Genomic DNA, 12,256 nt, shown 5'->3' on the forward strand with positions numbered 1-12,256 from the left:
TTTGGCAATGTCACATTTGTCTGTACAATGTTTTTGGTAATATTTGAGTATTTAGTCATATTTTTGCCCTTATAAAACTAGGTGGAAATATAAAAATGAATTTACCAACACCAAGAAGTACAGATTATATAAACATAATGAAATTATTACAATTGAACCTAAAATGCTCTTAATGAGTAATCATTTTCCCTTAATAAAAATGTTAGCTTGGCATCTAGTGGAAAGAGTACCTATTGCCTTTTAAATTTTAGAAGGAAAGAACCCAAAGTTTGCCATTCTCTGTTCTAAGTTTTCAGAAATGTATTAAAGCAAAGGAAGAGTATTTCTGATGCTTTAGGAATACTAAAGCATAGATAATTTACTCAGAATAACATAAATAGTAAAGGTAAAGAGATTCAAGGTTCTAGGAAGTCAGAGACTTCTTCTGAAACACCTTCTAAACCTTTCCGTTATATAAACTTCCCATAGCCTTAGCTATTCTAAAGCATTTCTTCTGCCCCCATGAGTTAATCAAATCCTGGGGAGACTGCTTTCTCTACGCCCCCAAGTGGCAATTACTTACCCACTCTCTCATCCCAGATACTTCAGGGTAAAGAGGTGAGCTCTATAGTCCCATCAACACTTCCAGACCATTACTATACTCCCTCTTCTATCCAGCACTATTCCTTTGAAGTTCATACTATTGGACTACAGCCTTACCCAACACCCTTCACTACGCCACCTAAGTCTTCATTCACTAAAAACTCTGGCACTCAGCTCAGTCTTCTCCTCCATTCCAAGACCTGCCTTCATGTGCACCCAAATGGAACGCATATTCAGCCTCTGAACTAGCTCCAGACCCATGCATCTCTCCCAGCCTCTAATCTTCACTAAAACATCTCAAATTCAACATGTATGAAACTGAACTCATGATCTGCATCCTTCCCAGCCTTCAGCCATCCCTAGTGTTTACTCAGTAAATGACACAACTATAGATGCATAAGGCAGAAATCTAAAAGATCACATTTTTAGATTTAATTAGCTACTCTCTCAACCAAAACATCACAAAGGCATTTGATTCCCTACATCGGTATCTCTTGAACCTGCCCATGTTTCTCAATTTCCACTTTTCACCACCCTAGTCTGAGCATCTACTATATAGTAACTAGATTACCCAGCACCTACTAACGGGTCTCACTGAATCTACTCTTACATTCTTTTACCCTAATCTGTACTGGTCACTGCCGTCAAAATGACCTGTTTTGCTTATTCTGTATTCTCAGCACATGCACACTGCTAGCACAAGCAAATAACATATGTAGAATATATGTCAGAATGAGAAAACAATAAAGGCTCAATAATCAATATCCCTCATTCTAAGCTTCTTATGGTTTTGCAGATAAAGGAGAAGTGAATATTTATAATCACTGATAAAACTGTTCTTAGTGTCTATGACCACAGGTTCTCTAACAACATATTTAAATCAAAGTTGCACCCTGGCCAGTGCAGTTAAGTGGTTAGAGTGTTGGCCCATACACCAAAGGGTCGTGGGTTCAGTTTCTGGTCAAGCGCATGTGCCTGGGTTGCACGTCTGATCCCCTGCCTTGGTAGGGGCGCATATGGGAGGCAGCCAATCGATATGTCTCTCACGTTCTCACCCTCTCTCTTTCCCTCTCTGTCTTTCTCCCTTCCTCCCTCCCTTCCGCGCTCTCTAAAAAAAAAATCAATGGAAAAAATATCCTCCAGTGAGGACTAACAAATAAATAAACAAACAAACAAACTATGGTTGCAGTGGTACACCTATTATCTTATTGTGCATAGGCACATTTCTAAAGAACAAAAGCCTTCAGTTGTCATTTGGTAAGCACCCAACTATTTAGGCACTTTATAACTAAATAAATGAGCATAGAAAAAAATATGATCATTACCTTCAGGAGGATTCTGATTTCTTGTTCAATAGCTGATTGCGTTTCTGGACTCAGTTTCCCTGTATCACTGTACGTCATAACTCCAAGCTAAAACAAATGGGAAGAAATTGAACAGAAAAACAAAAAAACAATAAAAACCACAAGTAAATATAACAGAGGAAGTACTATCTTATACATAAGAAAACCTATCTTATACATAAGAAAATAAATTTCACAAGGGGAAATGAAGAAATTCAATATAAAAATGGCCTTAAGGGCAAAGAAATTTCATCATTTTTCTGAAAGTATAACATTAAAACTAAAGTGTGAGCAAAACAAAATTTTAAATCGTTAAGTATGCTGCAAGTGCCTTCTTAGAAAACCTTGGCAGCTATTCCAAGTCCAGAAATCTACAATTCAGTATATTAGAACTGCTTCATGGAACCACAGCAATAATGCAAGAAAGTGAAAAACATGAAAGGAGTAAAGTATGGCAGGCTCAGCAAGTAGACCTTTGATGTCATATGAATAGAAATGGCTAAAGAATTTTTCTTATCATTTGGTTAACTCATGAAGTAATAACTGTTACTGTTCAAGCAGCTAGAATGGAAACAGAATACTACATTACTCAGAAAATAAAGTTTAGTTTAGAATAAGATGGGACAACTCCATCTGCAATTAGACAGAGGAAAGTAAATGTTATCAGTGTATAATGAGAACCCTCTCTCAAGAGGCAGTTGGTACATATCATTTGAGACAAGAAGAAAATTAAAATTAGCCAATACCTTTTCACTCATTCCAAATTTGGTAACCATCCGCTTTGCTATTTTAGTTGCATTATCAAAATCACTGGAAGCACCTAAAATTTAAAAATATACAGAAACTCATTTTAAAAAATATCTTTAAATCAACAAACACAATTTGAACTAAAGCCATTCTTTATAGCCAACCTGTTGTAATATGGTCAGTTCCAAATATAAGCTCCTCTGCCACTCTTCCTCCCATACTAACATCCATTTGTGCAAGCAGCTGAGCTCTGGTTTCATTCCATCTGTCATTCTCCGGCAACAGGGACACCTAGACAATTGAAAAACAAAAAATTCAGACACAGTTTTGAAACACCTATGTTAATAACCAGAATGATCATTCAGCTCTCTGACCTTACTTAACAACACAATGGTGAAAGTCCAAGGACATTTAGTGGAGATGGTCATCAGGTGACTGATGACAAAACCAGCAAATTATAAAATAAGGAAAATTCTTTATCAAGAAAAATGCATTTTATAAATAAGAGGTAGATAATGCTGCTATAGGATTGTTTATCCTTTTTGCACAAAAATGTTTAAAATGCCTATAATTAGCCCTAGCCTGTTTGGCTCAGTGGTTAGAGTGTCAGCTCTCAAACTGAAGGGTCCTGGGTTTGATTCTGGCCAAGGGCACGTTCCTCAGTTGTAGGCTCAGCCCCGGGGGCCATGCGGGAGGCAACCAATCTATGTCTCTCTCTCACATCGATGTTTCTTCCCCCCCCAAAAAAAGCAATGGAAAAAATACCCTCGGGTGAGGATCTAAAAATAAATTAATTAATTAAATAAAAAGTCTATGATTAGAAAGATATGAGAACAAAATTTGTACTCAGTAAGAAAAAATCTTAGAAATAACTACTAAACTAGTACATAATTTCTTTTGTGGGTGGAAAAAGCAACTACATTTGAATTGTAATTTGCAGTCATTCCAAAATTAAATGTCATACTGTAATGTATAACATCTGAAATATTAAGGACATCCTCTATTAAAAGATAAATTTCACAAGTATCTCTAATTTCATGATAGTTCAGGAAGTTAAAGAAAGTATCAACAAACTTAGGAAGTAGCTGCATGTTCTTTTAAAGTGATTTTATCAGCAATTTCATACATAAGCTTCTAGAAGTGCTATTTGAAAGCAAAGAAAAACTGCAAGATACTTACATGTCCAAGTGTTGGCCCTCGTGGCATGATTGTAGCTTTGTTGATAGGCATTGCATCTTTAGTGTAATATGCAATAATAGCATGGCCAGACTCATGATATGCAGTGATGGTTTTGTTTTTGTTATCGATTTCCACACTTCTACGTTCAGGCCCTAAAGACAAAAATTTAATCAGCTAAATGCTCCATTAGTGAGCTTTGTTATCTATCTATCTATCTATCTATCTATCTATCTATCTATCATCTATCTATCTATCTATCATCTATCTATCTATCTATCTATCTATCTATCTATCTATCTATCTATCTATCTATCTATCTGAGAGAGAGAGAGAGAAAGGAAAAAAGAGAAACATCAACTGGCTGCCTCCTGCACGTCCCCCTCAATGGGAATCGAACCCCCGACCCCTTCTATCTATCTATCTATCTATCTATCTATCTATCTATCTATCTATCTATCTATCTATCTATCTATCTATCTATCTATCTGAGAGAGAGAGAGAGAAAGGAAAAAAGAGAAACATCAACTGGCTGCCTCCTGCACGTCCCCCTCAATGGGAATCGAACCCCCGACCCCTTGATGCATGGGACGACGCCCAAGCAGCTGAACCACACTGCCAGGGCTAGAGAGGTAAATTTAAATAAATGAAACCCATTTGGCTCAAACTTGTTCTTAGAATAACATGATTTAATATCATTTAAAAATATTTTAACAAAAGTTAAAAAATGAGAATTCCATAACGCATATGAACTACAACAATGTCAATTGAAAATCAAAATTGTCAAAACTATCATCTTACTCTTTACAACAAAAGGGAAAGTTTAATTCTATTTCTAGAAAATAAACTTCCAATTTAAATGGAATGTCATAACCTGTTTTGAAGCCAACTCAAGGTTTAAAATAACGAGTAAATACTGAACAGAGTACAATTAACTAATCTTTTATCAGTAGTATCAGATAAGAGTAAAAACATGGGCACCCATGCCCCCCAAATCATATCTATATTTGTATGTAAGAGGCCAATTGTTTTGCTACATTCAAGTATGTATTTTCATGTCCATATATCATTTTTTAGTAACCTCTCAAAATGAAGAATTTATTCTATAACATACCGAATAGTATAATATAGAAAAAACAGAAAACCTACCCATTAGAATTTTATCTTTGGAAAACTCGAGTTCTTTCATGGTAACCATTTCTTTTCCATCAACAGCTGCCTTTAAAGCAGCTTGGTTCACAAGATTCTCCAACTCTGCTCCAGAAAAGCCAACAGTACCTCGAGCTATGATTTCTGGATCAACAGCTATGTAAATAAAACACAATATATTAAAGTTCCAAAACAGCTCATAGAAAGTTTGTCAGAAGGAACTCAAATTCCAAAAGAAAACAGCCATTGTGAAATACAATTTAAAATATTTATCTTAATGAAACTAGAAAATAAATTTACTTTACTAAATTCTAAGGGGAAAAAGCCAAAATTGTGCTATTAAATAAATATGCCATTAAAATTGCCATTGGGACAAATCAGAAAAGTTCTTAAATTTAAATAACTTTGTGAAAAATAAAGAAATGTAGAGTTATCAGATCATTATAACACTTTTGTTTTCTAAATTTCATCTTGAAATACTTTGGGCATAAAAGCTCCCTTTATTAAGGGGAAACATACTTGGTTTTATGACTTGATTCAGGTTATCTTTGAAAATACTGCAGCTTTAATAGCTGCTTTTATTACTCAGTTTGGTCCATGATATTTCCTTTCCATGTATTTTGTGTTACAGGTGGATTTCCCCTCCCTTGGCACAAAACTGACTATATCATGAGGTACTGTGCTCATAATATAAAGGTGCTTTTTCTATTACAGTGGTACCTCCGTTTTCGAATGTAATCTATTCCAGAAGACCGAGTTCTGAAACATTTGAAATCCGAGGGATCAACAGCTGACAGCTAGGCCTCAGAATCTTGCACTCAGCGGAAGCCATGTGGCATGTTCAACTTCCGAGGTGTGTTCGAAAACCGAAGCACTTACTTCCAAGTTTACGGGGTTTGTAAACCAAAATGTTTGTCAATGGAGACGTTCGAAAACCAAGGTACCACTGTATTTCATATTTTACATTCATCTTAAAAAACACACATATACATTCATTTCAAGTATTATCTATCTGAATACTCAAAAAAAAAATAACTTTCATTAGAATCGGAATTCAAAAGGATAAAATCTCCTGGATATATATTAAGTATGAAATGGATTTTTTTTAAGGACATAAATGGAAGGAAAAAGGACATAAAGGAACAGGTCTTTTAAGACATTGCTCAACTAAGAACCACAAACAGGGTGAACTGACATATTACCACTTTATGGAGATAACAATCTTTGTATCATGGAATTAGACTTACATTGATCAAATTTAATTTTATTGAGATACCATTTCAAAATTTCTGTTCGACCTCTAACATCAGGCCTTGGAACTGTAACCTGCATGTCAAATCGACCAGGACGAATTAAGGCACTAAAGAGAGAATACAAAAAGAAAATGAAAATTAGTAAGCAGACTATGCTGAAGGTCAAGTTAAACAGGACTACCACACTAAGGAAAGGTTAGAAAGACAGCGCAACCATAAGTTAGATGGAGTTTTGACAACAAGTATTCAGATAGATCCTTGTAAAACATGACTCAAATAAGTTCCAATAACAGGAGGCAGAACAAAGGTATACATAGTGTGCCTATAGATAGTAGACAACCCTCAGAAACAAAAATGTCCAAGTCAGTCAGGGAACAAGTAATTCTTTACAAGTCTATTGTGAGAACTGCATACCCATCTTAACTGCTATAAATATAGAATATTAAATTAGAGTCTCAGGCAAAGACAAACTATTAGATCAAATGAAAATATGAATGACTTCTATAATAAAATCAACAAAAATTTAAAACTGTACTAAATTTTATTTTTTAAATGCTCTCCACCCAAAAAATGCTTTTGTGATAAAAGTTGCCAGAAGGTTCTTTTAACAGCTTTACTGAGATGTAATTCACATACAACCAAATTTAAAGTGGATAATCCAGCGTGCTCTTTCTCTCTCTTGAACACTGCCACGCCTTTCCCCCTATCCTTCCCCCCAGGCTCCTTCTCTCTGCCCTTCTTTTTCCTAAGTTCCAAGAGCCCTTCTTTTGCCTCTGTGACTCCTTTCCTGTGCCCACGCAGCCTAGCTGGCTCACCTTTTCTACCTCTGTGACTTTCTAAATAAACTTTCTCTTATAATTTAAAAAATAAAGTGGATAATCCAGGGGATTTTAATATATTCAGAATTCTTCGACCATCACCACAATCCTTCCTCAAAAAAAACCCTTATCCACTGGCAGTCACTCTCTATTCTCCCCAGCCTCTGGTAACCACTAATCTATCTACTTTCTGTTGCCATGCGTTTACTTATCCTGGACATTTCATATAAATGGAATCATATAATACATGATTATTTTGTGATGGCTTCCTTCCCTTAGCATCATGTTTTTAAAGTTCATCCATCTTACAACATGTATCAGTAGTTCACAAAAATTTTCTTTAATACTTACTTATCTAATGCCTCTGGGAAGTTTGTGGCTCCTATGATGATAACTCCTTCATTGGGTTTGAAACTATTAAAAAAAAGTTACTTTTCACTAAAAATTAAAACACCACACATATAGAAATGCTGTACACAAAACTGTTTATCATTCACCTTAATAATAGCAAAAGAGGATTGATATTTTTTATTCCCCAAATGATATCTTTATTTTTTAAAAGGAATAAATGTTAGGCCAGTATACTTCAATACAACTGCTAATAATAAATAACCAGAACATGTGTGATTATATACCTGCACAATATTTATTCTACTTAGGAAGAGACAACCTGATACAAAAAGCTTAGGCCTTGACCCATTTTTGAAAAATTATTTTCAAGTTTACCAATTCAAATTATTTGCTCCTAGACTTCCTATTTGGTTACAGAATGTCTTATATGACTTTAAGAAACGTTTTTGCTTCTTTCAAAGCAACCCCATCTCTTGCTTTTTATATTATGAAAACTATTGTAAGCTTTTACTCTATCACAACACTCAAATCTGGTCACAAATTGTGTAGGAACCAGCATACTCTCCCTTTACATCTCCAAATAGACTATTAGTCCCAGCAGGAATCACTGCTTTCCTGTCATAATACAATAAATAAAAAAGATGCACCTACCACCAATTAAAAGTTGATACATTACCCCATTAGAATTAGAAGCAATACAATCCTGAAAATAGCTTGTCTTGACTTTTTGTATGAGGGACCACTCTGTTGCCTACAAACATTAAGATTTTTCCTCTCTCTCAAATGTTACCAAACATATCACCATATTCCAAAGACAGGAAGATTCAATTACCCATCCATTTCAGCAAGAAGTTGATTTATAGTCTGCCTTGAATATGGATGCATTGGAGATTCAATTCGCTTCCCACCAACAGAATCTAATTCATCAATGAATATAACACAAGGAGCATTCGCTTTTGCTTCCCCTAAGAAAACAGGAAAGATTCAAATAAGCTTAATGAAATCAAAACTTTTTGAACAAAATCATGTGAATATTAAAAACCTGTAAGACTGTGAAAAGCCAACACAAGATATTTATTAGGGAGAAAATACACAGAAAAGGGGTTTTGTTGTTTTCTTTTCCTACTCATTAAAGAAAAACAGCCTCAGGAGAAAAACAAAACAAAAAAAACAAACCATAAAGAATGATATATATTAAAAACAGAGTATTCACTCATTCTTCCTAGCTGTACCAACTATATACAATCAGGTTTGAGGTTAATTACATACTACAGAAATGATGAATTGAATTAAAAACAACAAAGAAAAAACTGCTTTTCTGCAGTCCCCAACCGCATCTAACACTTCCACTAGCAATTCTGACTGTATCTGGGAAAAGAGTACAGTCCTATTTTAGCTCACGCATGAAATTCCCTGAAACCAGAACCCCCAAATAGCTATTTCAGCTGAATATCAATCTTAATCAAGTAGCAAAGAAAGGGTGAAAAAACCCTCTTCCCCTGAAATTAAAAAAAATTTAGTATTGTATGAAAAATACATTACAACATACTAAAAAGATTTCTTATGCGGCTGGCTCCCACACCCACAAACATCTCATCAAATTCTGATCCAGAAGCATAATAAAAAGGAACATCAGCTTCTCCAGCCACAGCCCGGGCAAGAAGTGTCTTTCCTGTTCCTGGTGGTCCAACTAAAAGAATTCCTATAAATAAATTAAAAAAAAAAAAAAGAAATATATAAGAATGATTCAAATTAAAAAACAAAGACAAATTCTGATATAAATATAAAAAATGAATAATTATTAATTTATATAAGTTTGAGGTTCAAAGCACATCAATGATTAGTATTTTGAAACACAGAAAAACATATTTGTCTCTAGTAATGATTCACTTCAGGATCTTCTCCATAACTCATTTTCCTGTATCATCTAAATACTGTTTACATATCAGCCATAGACAGGACAGACTCTTGAAGAAAAGGAATATAAACTAAGGAATAAGATAAAATTCACATAAAAACAGCTTAAGAGACTAAACAACAAATGCATTAACCTTGAACTGATGCACTTCCATAATAGTGTGGTGAAGGCCTGGGGCAGGGAGTGGGTGTGGGGTAGAAGGGGTCAATGGGGAAAAAAGGGGACATCTGTAATACTTTCACCAATAAAGATAAATTAAAAAAACAAAGAATATGTTTTTAAAAAATTCTAGGGGCATCTGTTGAAAATCTGAAAAATACTGGAGAGTACATGATATTAAGAAAATATCATGTTTCGTTTTATTTGGCAGGATAAATTATTGTTTTTATTTAGAACAATGTCCTCACTCTTAGGTGATACATAACAAAATATTTAGGTGTAAATAAAGTAGTTAATTTCTAATTTTTCTGTATGTTTGAAAATTTTCATAACAAGTTTTTCATGTTAGAATAATAGAATTCCCTAGTTTACATAACCTTTTCATGCTGTATTTTAACATTAAAAAACTCTCTTTCAGGAAAGCTCAAAAATGCCATTCAGACTATCTCCTTGTATCTTCATGTTATTGTGGTTCCTAACTAGTTTAAATCATCATCATATCAATTTCTGTAACTTGTATCTTGCTTGGTACCTGAGTAGTTTCCCAGAAATTTATAAAATATTACTTGTGATCAGGAAGAAAAATGTAATTATTTTTATAGTTTTTAAACATGCTCCCTATGCCATTAACAGTACTGATTTAATTAATGAACCTTAAATTAGCAGAGATTCATGCAGATATTTTTATATACTACTGAACATTCTCAGCAGAGATACTACAGAGTATAAAAACAAGCCTATATAGTAGTGCCCCCTTTAACTCACAATTCCATTTCTAGCACTGGAATCTACAATAACCTATAAGTAACAAATGAATAAATCTAGAATTTGTTCTAAAGAAATAATTAAGCATGTGGACAAAGTGTTAAGATATTAAGATGATCATCACAGTGCTAATTTAAACAGTAAAAGATAAGAAATAATTTAAAAGTTCAAAATAAATGGTTAAAGTGTAGTACAACCATATGGAAGGGCACCATAAAGTCATTACAATTCTGCACCCAAATCTAATATGTGGGTTTTTCCCTCAAACCAACAAGCGATTTTGACATCAGCTGGATATCCTACAATTGAACTCAATTCTCACACTACCTACCTGGAGATAGTATTAGAAACCACAAGTTAAGAACTCAGTCCTGTAACACTGCACCTCATCCCTTTGAGATTCCAGTGGCAAGACCAGGTTGTTTTCTATGCTTTTAACCAACAACCTAGTCAAAGGTTCCAAGGTCTCCCTCCTTGAGTACAATTAATTTGCTAGACCAGTTCACAGAACTCAGAGAAACATTTACTTAGTATATTACCAGTTTATTATAATATATACAACTGGAACAGCCATATGGTAGGGCAAGCAAACCCCATCCTTCTGAGGTTTCATGGAGACCTCACTACAGAGACATGATTGATTGAATCACTGGACATTGGGCATTGATTCAACCTCCAGCCCCTCCCACTCCCAGGGGTGGAGAAATGGGAGGGGGTTGTACTAAATGTTCCAACCTTCTACACACAGGGTAGGTTCTCCTGGCAACCTGAACTTATCCTCAGGTGTGTTCCAAAAGTTACCTCATTAATACAACAAAACACACCTCTTATCGCTCTCTTCACTATAAAATTCCAAGAGTTTTAGGAGCTCTGTGACAGGGATTAAGACCAAATATGTTTTTTATTATAAAGCGCAATATCACAGTGATTAAAAATCATACTGAGTAACTGTGAGAAAACATCAGACAAAACCAAACTGAGGAACATTCTACAAATTTGTGTGTACTCTACAAAACTTTTAAGATCATAAAAAATCCACCCTCACCCCCATTAAAAAAAAAAAAAGAAAAGAAAAGACTGAGGTATTTTTTCAGATTAAAGAAAATTAAATGTTATATGTGACCTGGATTGGGTCCTGAACCTGGAGTGGGAGTGGAATAAGGAAACCTAACTAAAAAGGGTATTATTGGGACAAATGCTGAAACCTGAATATGACTGAGAATTAGATAAGTTCTGGATCATTGTTAAATTTCCTGATTTTAATACTGTACTAGAGTTATATAAAGAAAATATCCTTATTCTTAGGAAATATACAATGAGATATTTAGGAGTAAAGAAGCATAAATGATGTAATATTTAGAACTTCCTCTCAATTGTTTAAAAAAATACATGTATGCAAAAAAAGTAAATGAGCAAATAGGACAATATTTTTAAATTGTTGAGTTTGGGTTGCGTATAGAGTTCTCTGTTGTATTCTTGCAAATTCACTTAAAAGTTTGAATGATAACAAAATTTAAAATTACCCCAAAAAAGGTTATAGAAAGGTATGTTCAGAATGAGCAGTTATTTATAAAACAGCAATTAAGAATTAAACTTTAATCAGTTAAATCCTATAAAAATTAAGTTAGTAATATATTACAGTATTTTTTTATGGCATGGCAAATCTGGTAAAGGGAAAATATCTTACCTTTTGGAAGTTTGCCTCCAAGCACAGTAAATTTTTGTGGATTTTTCAAGAATTCTACAACTTCCTGTAACTCTTGTTTAGCTTCCTCCACCTAAAGTGACACAATTTACCAAACAATTTAAAATAATGATTTGATTATCAAGGCACGCTCTCTGGAAATTGGAAATGTAACTGGAAATTAACTTTTTTGTTTCAGTAAAAGGAGTATATAAAAATACCCCTTTATGGCTGGCCAGTGTGGCTCAGTGGTTGAGCATCGCCCTATGATCCAGGAGATACAGGTTTTATTCCCAGTCAGGGCACATCCC

General features: G+C 34.3%; 1 protein-coding gene across 1 annotated transcript in view; it reads right to left on the minus strand.

Moving 5' to 3' along the window:
* Positions 1-12,256, minus strand: part of YME1L1 (YME1 like 1 ATPase) — a 52,577-nt gene that overhangs the window by 2,008 nt on the left and 38,313 nt on the right. Inside the window, exons 9-18 of the mRNA XM_081157547.1 lie at positions 11,949-12,039; positions 8,969-9,121; positions 8,252-8,384; positions 7,420-7,482; positions 6,245-6,357; positions 4,998-5,153; positions 3,852-4,003; positions 2,837-2,963; positions 2,672-2,745; positions 1,908-1,994 (exon numbers count right to left, since the gene is read on the minus strand). Coding sequence (XP_081013673.1) covers positions 1,908-1,994; positions 2,672-2,745; positions 2,837-2,963; positions 3,852-4,003; positions 4,998-5,153; positions 6,245-6,357; positions 7,420-7,482; positions 8,252-8,384; positions 8,969-9,121; positions 11,949-12,039 — 1,149 coding nt within the window. The remainder of the gene's footprint in view (positions 1-1,907; positions 1,995-2,671; positions 2,746-2,836; positions 2,964-3,851; positions 4,004-4,997; positions 5,154-6,244; positions 6,358-7,419; positions 7,483-8,251; positions 8,385-8,968; positions 9,122-11,948; positions 12,040-12,256) is intronic.

This window comes from Miniopterus schreibersii (assembly GCF_964146895.1).
Source record: "Miniopterus schreibersii genome assembly, chromosome: 1".
Lineage (NCBI taxonomy): Eukaryota > Metazoa > Chordata > Mammalia > Chiroptera > Miniopteridae > Miniopterus > Miniopterus schreibersii.